Source organism: Mirounga angustirostris, unplaced genomic scaffold (genome assembly GCF_029215605.1).
Source record: "Mirounga angustirostris isolate CCGP_5_RB_7025 unplaced genomic scaffold, mMirAng1.0.hap1 SCAF_10, whole genome shotgun sequence".
Taxonomy (NCBI): Eukaryota; Metazoa; Chordata; class Mammalia; order Carnivora; family Phocidae; genus Mirounga; species Mirounga angustirostris.
In genome coordinates, this window is record NW_026991718.1 from 77,047,673 (window position 1) to 77,062,628 (window position 14,956).

The 14,956-nt window shown below is 47.5% G+C and overlaps 1 protein-coding gene across 1 annotated transcript in view; it reads left to right on the forward strand.

The window, feature by feature from the left end:
- CNGA3 (cyclic nucleotide gated channel subunit alpha 3) overlaps positions 1 to 14,956 on the forward strand; it is a 51,606-nt gene that overhangs the window by 16,673 nt on the left and 19,977 nt on the right. Inside the window, exons 2-4 of the mRNA XM_045885137.3 lie at positions 2,521 to 2,642; positions 10,600 to 10,710; positions 12,957 to 13,136. Of these exons, the coding sequence (XP_045741093.1) occupies positions 2,557 to 2,642; positions 10,600 to 10,710; positions 12,957 to 13,136 (377 nt within the window). The 5' untranslated portion in view covers positions 2,521 to 2,556. The remainder of the gene's footprint in view (positions 1 to 2,520; positions 2,643 to 10,599; positions 10,711 to 12,956; positions 13,137 to 14,956) is intronic.

The window sequence follows — 14,956 nt, forward strand, 5'->3', positions numbered from 1 at the left end:
CTTGTAAAAGGGCAGGAAAGGGGAGGCTATTTGAGGGTTAAAGGAGCAGTATTACATGAACACCTACCCTGTTTCTGGCATACAGTAACCCTCCATAGCTGGCAGGTCTGTGAGGGCCCAGAAGTATTGCCTCCATACAATAGGATCTAAGGCCAGGGTTTGTGCAGCTGAGGCGGGCTGAAGGAAGGGACCCAGGCTGGAGGCAATGAACTTTCTCTGGTGCAACTTTCCTGGAAATGTATAAAAAAGAATAATTTGATAGATTTTCTGCAGAGTCCTAAAGCTTTTTTAAGACTTGCTCTAGATCCCACTGGACTGTAAGCTCCCTGAGGACAGAGATGCATATCCTTCTCTGTAAAACCCTAGCTCTTTGCATATTGTCTCACACATAGTAAGTGCTTAATAAAAAAGCACTGGGTGAATGATTTCAAATTGGGCTTATTTCCTTTAGTGGAAGACATTTATTTCCTATGTTGGCTCTAAGGTTTCCATAGACATCTCAAACTGGAAGCATTCTCTTTCTCAAACCTGCTTCTTCCCCTAGTTCCCTGCCTCAGTGTGCAGAACCATCAATGCCCCAGACCAGCAGTCATGCATCATGCTCAGTACTGCCCTCCTCATCACCCTATAATTTATACCTGATTAATTACCATGTCCCAGTGATTATATCTATTTAGTAGCTTTTTAATTTATCTCATTCATTACCACAAACCTAGTTCAGGCAACTATCCTCTCTCTCTTGAGATACTGCAGCATTTAGCCACTCACCTCACACCAACTCATGTTCCCTGAATATGTCCTCCTCAATGCAGCCAGAATGGCCTTTACACATTGGACCACATCCCTGCTGGGCTCAGGGTAAAGCCCAAGGTCCTTAACATGGCCTGCAGGACCCTCTGGTATCCATCATCTGCCCTACTAGACTATAAGATCCTTGAAAACTGTCTTTATCTTATATTTCTTTTAGCTCCTGTGATCAGCCAGAAACTCACTGTTACATAAATGAGTAAAGTTTTTAAGATCAAAACAGTTTTTGATCTATTGAGAAAAGTATAAAATTTAAACCATAGACTTAAATTATCAAACATCAGAGATGAACCAAAACCTATGAGCAAACAACTGCCCCTGAGTAAACTCACGGTGGGTTGGCCGTGGTGAGCAGGAACTACATCCAGGCTTTGGTGCAGTATTCTAGGCTCCTTGCACTCTCCTTCCTTTGGATATGGAATTAATTTAGTCTTGGAGTGAGTCACTGGACTATTTCTAGAAATCACCATCTTTCTCTAGAGTGGTCTCTACTGACATCTGACATACTTAAGCTATGTGACTGCTCGAGAGAGCCTGTGTTTGTCTGTTTAAGAGAAACTGTCCTCAGGGATTCATCTTCTGCCTGGAAGGTTTTGATCAAGGATGAGGGAACTGGCCAATCTTTGTGTTCATCACACCAGCCCTGTGCTCACATCAACTTTCTTTTCTCATCAGTCATAGGGGCACCTTCCAATGTTAGCTGAAGGTAGAGTATTCATGGTCTGATTTCTAGCACCAGGATCATGCCATCAACAGGTTTTACCTATTTCTTTGCTTGAACAAAATGCTTAACATCTCTGAATCTCAATTTAGTCATCTTTAAGTGGGGGTAAAAACTGTAAATATCTGATGAGGTTATTATGAGGATTAAATGAGATGCAGTGTGTTTTGAGTATAATATCACATTGTAAAGGTTTTATGAATGTCAAGTATTGTTTGTTTTTTTAATGCTTTGATTTAAAATGGGATTTGGGGGAGCTACTAAAACATGTGAAAAATTATAAGATAAAAATAAGTAAATGAGAAAACCAGAGTGAAGAGGAACATCACATCATTCCACAGAATCATGAGGATTTTAGCTTTCTTATATCAAATACCAACTTGGCCAATCATTCATTTATTGGCTGGATCAGCATTTAACTTTGAGCAGCTCTTCGGTATGGAGTGAAAGACCTTGCTTGTGCTTCAGTCTGGGAAGAAGAACCCAAAGATACCCAACTAAAACACGAGAGGGAGTCAAACTATAAGAGACTCTTAATCTCAGGAAACAAACTGAGGGTTGCTGGAGTGGAGGGGGGTGGGAGGGATGGGGTGGTTGGGTGATGAACACTGGGGAGGGTATGTGCTTTGGTGAGCGTGAACTGTGTAAGACTGATGAATCACAGACCTGTACCCCTGAAACAAATAATACATTATATGTTTATATATATATATTTAATCTATAAAATGGGGATAATAGCATCTGCCCCATAGGGATGCTGTGAGGATTAAATGGTCTTTGTAAAATGCTTAGAATGATGCCTGGCACATAGTATTTACTCAATAAAAGTTACCTATTATTAAAAAAAAACACAGTGTAGCTGGAACTATGGGAGAAATGGAAGAGGATATGTCTGCCAGGGCTTGCCTGGAGAAATAACCCTTACCTACAATGAGCTGGGTTTGCAGGTACTTCCCCATCCTGATGTGATCTGCTTTGTGTTCACATTTCAGCAACCACCCTGAGGCTGAACGTGACAAAGCAAGAAGATGGCCAAGATTAACACCCAGTTCTCCCACCCTGCAGTAAGGACCACGGACAGAGATCTTGACCACGTTGAAAACGGCCTCAGCAGGTAAGATGGGCTTTCCATTTTATGCCCGTAAAATGAGTTGTTCCCATAGCTGATCTAGACTGTGGGGTAAAGAATGCCTTAGCCTGTGGCCAACCACAGGTTGAAGGGTGCGGGCTATTCATAGAGCTCCTTCTGACTTCATTTATTTCATCTCTCTTAAGCCTCAAAACCCACTGAAGTCGTTTTTATTCTCATTTTAGAGAGGTGGAAAATGAGGCTCAAAACATTATGTAACTTCTAAAAGGTAACAAAATGAAGATTCAAATACAGCAAATTAAATTAAATTTACTGTAAAAACTTCTCCAAACTGCCATACTTTCCCAGGTACACATCAGACATTTATTGGACTACAGAGTCCAATAAATGCACCAGCCATTGTCCTGGGCTCTAGGGATGTAGTATGAATCAGCTCTGTCCCTCACTTCCAGTGGAAGGTCAGGATTCATACTGTGCTCATGGTCTGCAAAGAGTGGGCTGTGCCTTGCCAGTGAAGCCAGTTGCCCCATCAATGACATCCCCACACAGGCAGCCATAAGGAAATCTGGACCTTGAATTCTACTTCTAGCTCTGTTCGTAGCTTACTAGTAGACTGGGGAAAAGCCACTTAATCTCCCATGCCTTTCTTCAACTGCAAAATGGAGCAGCATCATTTCCAAGCTCCTGGCACAATGGTGAGGAAGTGGGAGTGTACCTATTTGGTGCAAATGGACTTAACATTTTTATGTTTCTTAAATTCTCAATGAATTGATTGAATTGAACCATGAGAAACTTTATTTCCACTGAAAACTTCTCCCTCCCATGATAACGGCATATTATCCAATGACCATAAACTGCAATGCCAGTCCCTCAGTGCTCACATCCCTGGTATTGAGCCCTCATCCACCATTTATCCTCAGTTACTAGTGTATATCACTTCTTCTTTCAGATGCATATTTGTTTTTTTCTGTCCAGATTCTTGGTCCCACTCCTTAGCTAACTCAGCTCATGAGTGATGGACAACAATTTCCAAAGAGATTGAGTCCCTGTAACTACAAATTTATGTAGCCCTAGGACCCCACCTTTGGGGATTTCAGGCAAAGAGAGGAATATCTCAAAGCATTCCAACAGATATTTATTGCCTCCAACCATTTTAACATGGTGCTGGAGCCCCAGGGATTTTTGATATGACTCAGGGCCATCAGAAATTCTCATTCTACTCAAATTTCTCCCTCCTAACTGGCTTACTGTCAATACCAGTGTCCCACCACTGGGGACTTATTCCTTTAGTTTAAGTCATTGCCCCTAATTTAAAAGAAAAAAAAGAACACTTTTAGGACAGATATCTGCTATTAAAACTTTGGTATGCATGAATAGCTTCCTTTTCACATCTGTGCTAATAAACCTCTTGGGGCAGGGTGTTCAAAGAAGATTGGGGTGGAGGGGAGAACAGCTCCAAGCATGGGGCACAGCAGTAAAGTGAAGCTCCCTGGGCAACACTGGGCTCCTGGGACCTTGGGCCCAATGGGAGAAGGACAGAAGCTGTTAGAATCAAGAATTTGAAGCAAAATGGACCTTTCCCCCACTGCTCCCTTTTGTCTCGAGTGGGACATCATCAGAGCCTCTCATGGACCTTCCAGACTCCCTGGGGCTGAGAACAACAAGGTCTTAGTCTGGCTCTTTACAGTTAGATACTCAAGAAAAGGCAGGCCCAGTTGGTGGGCTGGGGCTCCTGCCCAGAATGCCTGCTTGACCAGACACCACCATGGTCCATCTCTGCCTGATTTGTCCTGGCTCTGCCTCAGCCAGTGGCCTACAAGCCCAGCCTGAGACATGGGCTGTTGAAGAGAGCTCACCGGGTCTCCTGGAAGATGACCCTTTGCAAAATAAATTGCTAGCTCAATTTAAGCCACAGGGACCCCAGCGATGGGCCTCCAGCTTCCAAGAGACTCTGGGGGCTCATGCTGGGTTTATGCACACTCGGAGGGTTGGTCAGCCACAAAGTCAGGGGTTCTGAATTGATGCCCTTCGACAATGCTATTTACCATCTTCATGGATGGGAAGAAGCCCTCCACTCTCCCTCCTACCCCCCATCTCCTGACCAGGTGATGACTAACAGGCTCAGGGTCAGGCTGGCTGGGTTTGAACATTGGCTCTGCAACTGACCAGCTCTGAAAAGTTGTGCAACTGCTCCGGACTGCACTTTCCTCCTCTGCATAGTGGACTAGTACTGACCTCAGAGGGCTGTAGTGAGGTTAAAATAGGTGAATGCTTTCGGCACTGTCCCTGCTGTGGAGAAAGTGTTCAGTCAGTGCTCACTGTCAGTCTTGGAAATGAGTCTCCCTCCTGTGCGCCTTCCCTGGTGTCCCAGGCTGGAAGCCTTCTCCTCCTCTGACCTCAGATAGCTCCAGCTGTCCTGACATCTGGATCTGGCCATTTCCTGCCTGTGACCAAGTCATGCTTTCTCAGCCTGACCACTAGTCTGTTCTCACTGAGCCTCACTTGCGGCCTTGCCCCACCACTCCCATGGTAAAAGCTTGTTGACAGATTAATACAGAATCCCATGGAGACACTATGGAGATTTCAAAAAAGAGAGAAAAAGAGAGAGAAACATCATGAGACAGATGTTTGCTTTATCTTATGGAGGCAGGACTGGGTTAACAGATGGAAGTTTCTGGAATGGGTTCCTTGGCATTACTAAGGATTGAGCATGTGTGTTCAGGCTGGGGGGTGGAACAGCCTTGGGCCAGAGGCCAGGTCCAGGCCCCTCCTCTGCTTCCCAGCACAGCCCAAAATCTGTCTAAATACAGACTAGTTTTCCCTATAAGATTCATTTGAACAGGAACTCTGGCTTGTACACACAAAATTTTTAAAGTTTCAAATCACTGTTTTAGGGGAGGAAATGGTGTTTGAATAAACCATAGATCCTTGCTTTAAAATTCAAATCCTGGGCGCCTGGGTGGCTCAGTTGGTTAAGCAACTGCCTTCGGCTCAGGTCATGATCCCAGGGTCCTGGGATCGAGTCCCACATCGGGCTCCCGGCTCAGCGGGGAGCCTGCTTCTCCCTCTGACCCTCTCCTCTCTCATGCTGTTTCTCTCTCGCTCGCTCTCCAATAAATAAATAAATAAAATCTTAAAAAAAAATTTAAAATTCAAATCCTTTTAGGGGCACCTGGCTGGCTCAGTTGGTAAGCATGTGACTCTTGATCTCAGGGTCATGAGTTCGAGCCCCATTTTGGGTGTAGAGATTACTTAAATAAATAAACTTTTAAAAAATAATAAAAAAACAAAATTAAAATCCTTTTAGAAAGCATAATGGAGAAGTAACTGTGAGGGTTTTTCCTTACATATTAATAATTCTTTGTCCTCAATGATATCAAGAAACTGTGCTAGTAGGAACCTGTGTGTCACTGTGACCTTTGCTGAATGCGCCCAGGAAGGAGGAGATATCACGTCCCCATCCCCTGAGACATCCCTGTCCCGAAATCTTTCACCAAATTAGAGAGCCAGATTTCAGTTTCTCCTTTTTTAAATCATTGGGATCACTTTCCTGGTGACAAACCATAAGGAAAGATGAAAACATTGCAGGAAGGAGCTCTGTGAAATGAAAACATTTCATTTGAACATGTTTTGTTCATTTGAACAAAAAAGTCAAAACGCTGGAAATACCAGAAATAAAATTGTCTTGAATTTTTCTTTTCTATTTAGATCTGCTTAGTTGACTTGATTATTTAAGAGCAGTCTGGCATATTTGAAGAGATAACGCAGTAGGGAAAGACTTCGGAATCTGCGACAGATTATTACCATGAGGACCGGGGGCACCTCAAATCTCAGATCAATCTCTTTGTGTAGCTATTTTAGGCGAGCTTTGGGGCACCGGGGTTTGTGTCCTACCGAAGAGAAGCCTTCTTCATGCAGCTCTCTGAGCAGAGCCCAAAGCAATTATCACCAAAGAACACCATTTTCAGCCTGCTTCCCCAGGACCGAAGACAAAAATGCACTCACTTCAGTTCCCTGGTCACATGTGGCCAATGGCAGTGCCTGTGGGTCAGTCAAGTTCCTCAGGGCTGGAGAGGAGGAAAATAAAACAAGGTATGATCGTCGCCACCCTTGCTCTCAAAGGTTTTGTTTACTCTTACGTCTCCAAAGTCACCAGAGGAAGACATCAGGTGCTCCGCAAAGTGCAAAGCTGACGACAAGTTGCCATTCTGATGAGCACCCCTGTCTCCTCCCAGGGACAGGGGAAACTTTTACCTCACAGACACGAAGTTCCTCTTTATAAGAAAACTTAGAAGATGAACATCACAAGTTGAAAATTACCTTCTCCTTCGAAAACAGCCACATCGTGTTGTGCTGGCTGCTCTTTTTCTTGCCAATCGCCAACTTCACCGAGCTCCTTCCTGCAAAGCTGTCATCACGCTGCCTACAGTCGGCGTCCACAAATGGGAGGGCAGCTTTGGGGTTGTTCTTGCCCCAGACCCCTCTGCCAGCTCCCGACAGGACAGGGCCTGGCCCCCCATCTCTCCTGCCTCTGTATTTCTCTGGGAGGTTCTGGATCCCCATTCTTCCATTGGTTGCCAGAAGTGGCTCCCTTTTTCTCAGTACCTGTGGGTCCTCGGGGACTCAAAGTGTCACCTCAGACATCTGGCTCTTCTCTCTTCCCATCTCCTCTTCCATCTGCTGGGTAAAATCAGTTTCTCTGAGGAATAACTAATTGGATTGACTAAATACCCCCACTCATTGAACGAGGGTAGAGACTCGGGAGCTAGAAGACATCAGAGAACTTAAAGCATCAAAAAAACAAGTGGGAGAAGAAAGGCCCGCTTGGGTCCCTTGAACTTACTTCCTAGAAGGCTTTCCCTATTCTTCACAGCGAAATGTGCCTTTTCTGGACTTGGCTGTTTGAGCACTACTGAAGTCAATACAAAATCACCAATTTTTCCTTTAGTTCCTTTTTGAAGACTACAAAACTTTAGGGAAGGTAAGTGACCAGCCCACAGAACACCTAGCTAATAGGTGTTAGGGTGGGGATTTGGACCCAGGCCTCCTGGCTCCCCACTCTGCACCTGCCCTTCGAGCGAGTGTCCCAGACCCAGCCCCCACATGGGAGCCCTCACCGCTGCCAGGAGCAGGCCTGCTTTGGAATCTGAGGTGGGTTTTGCCCTCCTCACATACTCATCAGCTCTGATGTCATTGATTCTTTTGCTACTAATGCAAATAAATCTGTTCTCAGGATGTGTCCTCACGTAATTAACAGAAAGCAGACTGGGCAGAAATGCTGGGCCGGCTTCTTGGTGCCCAGAGCTCCCTGAGGAACTGCTGGTGGGGACAGAACACCTTTACCCTTGGGATTGCCTCCGGATCTTCCGGGCACACATGCCGTGATGGAGCTGCAGCCCAGCTGTCAGTTGCTGCACCCCTAACCCCACCACACACCAGCTGCTAGGATCCAGGGACTAGAGATATGGACTCACTCACTTTCATCCCACTCTCCCTCCTCTAGGAACTGCCCAGGGTGCCTTGGAATGCACATTCTATCCTCATAGTATACAGATTATTAGGAGGGCTAGGGGATCAGAGCTTCTGAACTGCAGCAGGCCCTCTGGCAGTGTTTCCCATGAGTCTAAAGATGAAAAACGTGGGTGGTCTTTTAGGGGTAAGAGGGAGAACTCAATTAGATGGTTTGAAAATAAAGAGCCATGCCCACATAGTATAGTCAGGTGGACCAGAGCCATGTCTCCGGTGGCATACCACAGGGCTCAGTCCTCAGCCATGTCCTATTAAACTTTTGCTTTAATCGGTGCCATATGTGAAAATACAGAGAGCAGCTTCATAGAGTGGAGGAGAGCAGGTTTTTTTTTTTTTAAGATTTTATTTATTTATTTATTTGACAGAGAGAGACACAGTGAGAGAGGGAACACAAGCAGGGGGTGTGGGAGAGGGAGAAGCAGGCTTCCCGTGGAGCAGGGAGCCCGATGTGGGACTCGATCCCAGGAGCCTGGGATCATGACCTGAGCCGAGGGCAGACGCTTAATGACTGAGCCACCCAGGGGCCCGAGAGCAGGCTTTGACATGGGATGGAATGACATTCAAATCTCGGCTTTGCCACTTGGCCGTATGATCTTGGGGAAGTTATTTAACCTCTCTGAACCTCAGTTTTCTCTCTTATGCGGTGGTTATGTGGATTAAATGATAAGATCTATATGGCTGGCATTTAGTAAACAGTTAATAAATGGCCTATGGTTTGTGCATTGCATGTGAACCAGATGGAGCTGGGAGGAAAAACTAGCATGGCACCACTGCATACCAAGGGTCCCAAAACATCAAGTGGCTCAGATAAATGGAAAGTCCAGAACTTACTTCAAACAAACCAATTATACATGCACAAGATAGGACCTTCTGGCTTAACAGCAGCCCATGTTATAAGACTTTGGGTTTTGGCTGATGGTAGTTGGTGATAGGGACACCAAAGGCCTATCACAAACCTATCACTCACAAACCTACAATGACCTCTGGCTTGGGGTCCAGTAACAACAGAGTGGTCTCAGTCTCCATGCCCAGCCAGGCAGGAATGCAGGAACCTGCTCACAGGAGCACGACCACGATGGGCAAGAGCCTTGAACCTGATGAGGTGTGGCTGGGTGAGCTGGGGGATTCCAGCCTGCAAAACCAGAAGGGGCACAGGTGTGAGAGCTGTCCCTTCGTGTCCCATCTACACAAAGGTGGTCATGGAGAAGATGAAGAGGCCTGCCTCTGTGTGGTTCCAGCACAAAAAAAAGAAGTAGCCTTGGTCTGAGGAAGCTGAGGGACGGAAGAGCCCACTACGAAGATGGCCCAGGTGGGCCATGGGACGATAGTGAGCGCCCTGCGGCTGGAGATGGCATGGATGTTGTAGAAATAGAAGTCAGCAGATCTGCAGCTGGGATTCAGGACTCTGCCTTCCAATCCCTCACTGAGGAGAGAGAGAGCCTTTTCCTGACATTAATTGTTGCTTACTTCCTCAACTGTGTTGCCACCTGGTTAAGAAGGCTGATTAGGTTGCAATAGATCATGTGATGGAATTAATTTGTCCTGCCTGGGCTCTTCAAGACTCATAGAATGAAGTGTAAATCCCTAGGGGTCAATGCCTGGATGGCTTTTAATCAAGCTGATCAAATTTTTTAGCCCTAGGAGATTTTAAAAGACAGGGAACGAAAGGAAAATATGCCCAAACACATTGGTCTTATTCTGGGCAGTTCAACAAACACCAAGGCTCTGCTGATGTGACTGGTGCTCACATCGAGCCGTGGGCACCTGTCCTATTTGCGCTCATGCTCTTCACCCTGAATTGCACAGGTGAGGTCACTTGCCCAGCCCCCCACTGCAGGGGACAGAGGTTGGATTTGGCAAAAGGCCACAGTGGAAATGAATTTTCATGCGAAATCATTGTACAAATGCACGTGGAGGTCTAGGCCAATTCCATACGATATTCCAGGACACCCCTCTTAACCAAATACCAAATGGGCTCCTGAGAGGGCTGCCGGCCAAGCACACAAATACCTGCCCAGGTAGTGTGACTGTGGTGTACCCATAGTCCGGCCTTAGCAGATAGGATTTCAGTATGCAGAATGGTGTTTGAACCAGAATTCTTGTTCTGGGATTACTGTGCCAAAACAGCTGCTGTGGAACCCGATGGTGGGCCCTGGGACACCCTTGCCCGGTGCTCGGATGAGGACCGTGTGCTGCTGGCCTGCACCCTTAAGTCCATGGGCAGTGGCTGGACAAGCTACCTTCTGGGGTCAGGCTTGCTGTAAAAGAAAGGCCATGTTTATCCTAAAAGCTGGGATCTGCTGGATCCGGCTGGAGCACAGACTGACAGAGTGAAGACCAGTGCTGGCGGCTTTCCTCATTAAGCAGGACATCTGGCCAGCTCATCCCTGAGTGTGTCCAGGAGGGGATGAGCTTGAAATCAATTTAGCCTGCTGCATATTTGATTTCCTAGGGTCCACTCGCCGAGCGAGGAGACTTCGTCAGAACTGCAGCAGATCGCCATGGAGACCAGAGGACTGGCGGAGTCCAGGCAAAGCTCCTACACCAGCCAGGGCCCCGCCAGGTAACTGATCAGGCTCAGCGCTCTCCTTGGGAAGAGGGAAACCAAGGCAGGAGGAAGGTAGATGAGTCTCAGGAAGAAATGGGGGGGGTGGGGGACGGTGGTGGAGGTGGAGGTGGAGTTGAAGATTTGGAGAAGAAAATGGGCAGGAGAAGAGCAGTCAGAAATCTATCCCTGAGTACTGTCCTCTCAGATCAAGTGTTCGAGCTGAGAAAAACCTAAGAAAAACTGCTGTTATCTGGAATTGCTTTCATATAAAGTGATATTGAGGCACTTGCTCAAGTCTGGAAGAATTTAGAAAAAAGCCAACCAGGTAGGGTTCCAAAAAGAATTGAGAAACAAGACCAGGCAGCTGCAGGAGAGCACCGGTGGGACCTCAGTGGTGCGCAGATGGCCCTAGGGACACTGTCGCGATAGCCTCTGGCAGGTCCTCTCGGGTGCATAACTCACATCCTTGCAAAAGGATTTGAAAGATTACCCAGGCTCTGAGCCGACGACATCTGCACTTGGCTTCAAGAGCTGTGCCACCCTGAAGAAGTCATCTTACCTTTCCAGATCTCATCTGGAGATGCATCGAACAACGTGAGGCCGGCATCAGAGCCAAGTGATGACTCACGATAGGTGCTCAACAAACATAGGGCTTGTTATTTCCTTCCACCATTTTATTTTTTTAACCAATGCTGTAGTTTTATATAGACACATGTTCTACAGTTTTTGCTTAAGATTATTACAAAAATCAATTCCTCTAGTTATTTTTCATATTTTTCATTGCGGAGGAATATTTGGTTCACTAGCCCCTTATAGCTGGGCATTTCCATGATTTCCAGAGTTTTTGTCTTACTAATAAAATGCTGTCTTAAGGCTCACTGATTGCAAGGAAGAGGACACCTTCACACCAGCCCATATTGAAAGGCCTGGGGGCGGGCAGAGGCAGGAGGCGGGTGCAAGCTCAGACAGACCACCTCATGGGAAGGGAGCCAACGGGGCTCATGAGAGGTGAGCGGGGGAGGCACCTGCCCTCTCCCTCTCATTTTCTCCTGGCGTGTCATGATCTTTGTGATTTTTTTTCCCCCTGCATGTCTCCTCTGTTTCCAGCTTTCTCTGTTCACACATCAGCAGGCACAGGCTGAAAATGCCCTTTGCTATATACGATCTTGAGTGGAAACACCCAACCCCATCTTGGAGTGGTTTTTATTTCAGAGGCTTGAGTGATTCTCTGTGGGTGTCTTGTCCATTCCCGGGCCTGTGGGCTGAAGCTGGAGTGCGGAGCGTGACCTTGCTTCCAGCCCCTCGGCAGCGGGAGGGTGGGGGCGGGAGGAGTGTCCAGAGCAGAGAGGCTGGGCCACGCAGGCACCTCCGCGTCTGTCTGCAGCACCGGCTGTTAACATCTCTGTGTGTGGAATGTCTTCTTGCTTTAACTTACTCTCTTAGGCAAAGTTCCCAAGTGTGTGATTAGGGCCTAAGCACGCGACAGCCCATGACCTCGTTCTAGACTGCTCAGAACTTATTTGATTGAGAACAGTGGCATGCACCGTAGGTACCAAGTCAGGACAACCAGAAACTGAGAAGCAGAGTTCAGGCTCTCTTCTCATTCCCCTTGGAAGAGACAGGGAAGGCAGGAGGCAGGGCTGAGGGAAGGCTTCTCATGGAAAGCTGGAGCTAAGATGGGCTCTGGGGACATGGGCTGACCGGTCTCAGGTGCTTGCGGCCCCCGCAGGGTCTGGCTCCAGGAGATGGGTCAGCGCAACTTGCCAAGGAACTTGTGTACAAGCCTGGGGAGGAAACAAGAGTGTGTATAACAAACAATAAGACAAGGGTTAGGAAAAGAATCTAAGTTGTATCTGGGCACTTGTTCCTTTAAACCTTGTTCTAAATTTTATCACCATTTGCAGATTTGATTCTTTTCTATTCCTATGCTTACCAGTCATAACAAAGAGTTCTACAAAAGGAATGATAAGCAGAAAAGCTGCTAATAACCCATTTGAAGAATCATGCCTTTGGCAGAGTCCAAGTGTTAAAAGGACAAAGTTATAATGAAGACAATGCCCCTTATCTAGAAAGCTCTGTCCCAGATGGCAGGTTCTGGAGGAGAAGGGAATAAGGCCCCAATGGAGTAGAGATGCACACCTGAGCCCAGGGCCCCCAGGACCCATGTCCTGCCAGTCATCTCTACTTCCGCCCCAGCCCTGGAAAAGAGGGCTTTCCGTCTCCTTCCTCTCTGCACTGGCTGCCTGTCCATGTCCTTCCAGGATGTCTCGCCTGATCATCTCACTGCGAGCCTGGACTACCAGGCACTTACACCATGAGGCCCAGAGAAGAGACTCCTTCCTGGAGCGTTTCCGTGGAGCTGAGCTCAAGGAGGTGTCCAGCCAAGAAAGCAATGCCCAGTCAGATGTGGGCAGCCAGGAGCCACCAGAGAGAGGGAGAAGGTAAGGAACCAAAGGGATGAGCCACCTGCACCAGGTGGGGGTGGGGCAGGAAGCATGCTTTGCTCCTGCAGCTTAGATCCACTGTGTGAGTGGCCTGGAGCATCAGCCTCGTGACCGGGGCCTTGAAGAAGGTGTCTGGGGTGGGGGAGTACTGCATGCTCTAACAGTCACTGCCCTGAGGGCAAGAAGGACTGCAGGAGAAGAAACCCTCTAACCAGGGTCCTCAGCCTCCTTTGATCCTGCACAGAGTTTCCACCCGCGCCCCCTGGAACTGATGCTCTCAAATGCATCTGGGGATGCTGGCCTCACCCATCTCTCTCCATCAAAGGACCCTCCTCCTAGATTGCACTGTGACCCACCTTACTAAAAACCAGGGACTTTAACCGATAAGCCTAGGGAGTACCTAAATGGTACCCACAGTTTCATGCATAGGTTTACATACAATCTTCTGGGAGGAAGGTCTGAAGGTTGGTCAGAATGTTCAAGAGGAGCCAGCCATATCCCAGATCAGGATAGGAACTATGGGGGTGGGGAGTGTAGGTGGGGTAGGGTGGGGCACGGGGAGAGTGTTGGCTTTTTGGTAGGAGAAGGGTCTGCAGAACAAGCGCTCTGAGTATCTTCATGCATGGCCCACCACCTGACTGGGGGCTGTGGCTGTTGTAGACATTTGAGAGAAATCTGCAGGTGCTGACTTACATCCCCCCATACACACATCCCACACACAGAGCTGCTGCCTCACCTCCTCTCTTGTTCTTGGGAAGTCTCCTCAGCCTGTGGTCAGCAGGGAGACCACTGGGCCACCACAGGTTGCATCCAGTGACACTGAGCAACAGAAGTCTCTTTAGGACCCTCTAGGCAGTCGGAGAGGAAGAGAGGTAAGATATGGAGGGGGAAGCTGATCACCTCTGAGCCTCTTAAACACGAAGCCTCTTGCTCAGAATCTGCTTTCTGAAAAAGGGGGCTTAGAAAGATCTTTTGGCTGAATTCTCTAGGTAAGGCCAAGATTTATAAGATGGAAAGGTGAAAACAAGCATGGTTGTTGCAGAACAGGTGGTCCTTATATAATTGCTGGAGAAAATTCTTCGTGTTTTTGTGTCAAATGAGCAGAAGAAGGGCTCAGGTGTGAGTGGCTCAAACAGGCATCCAAGGGCCCCTGGGGAGGGAAGGTCATGCAGCCTCAGAGGAAGCAGGATGGATCTTCCAGGTGCTTCCATTTTGCTTCCATGTTTGTATGTTTGTGTTGTAGGCTTATTGTAGATTATGCAGTAGATTGCAAAATATACAAGCATATTTAAGATAAAATATGAGAGTTCAAGGAAATTTCTTGCTAGCAACCACTCTAGGAGAGGAACATTTAGTCTCCCTGCTGGGAAAGGCATGAGAATTGCTGGCTGAGATGCAAAGGCCTGGCATTTTGGGGCTCACGTTTTCACCTGGGCTTGGACCACAAACCCTCAGGCTTTCTGGGCTTGGGAAGGGACCACAGAGGGCCCGGGTGCTGGTGGGGATGTGTGCAGGGCCATCCCAGGTTCCCAGGGCCAGGCATCCTAGACCGAGAGGGGGCTCCATGACTATAAGGCCTGTGTGCTGTTGGCTGCTGAGCCAGAAAGGAAGGAGGGATGGCAGATAAGGAAGAAGAGAAGCCAGAGGAGGAGGAGGGGAGAGAGGTTTGCTACTGAGCCAGCCAGACTGCTTCAGTTCCTGGTGAGCAAGCAAAGACTTCTTTGCTAATGTGATCAAATTATCTTCTCTACAAATTTAGCCTAATGAAGATGAACATTGGCCTCTTTGTCCGTTTCCCAATGTCACCAGATGAGCAG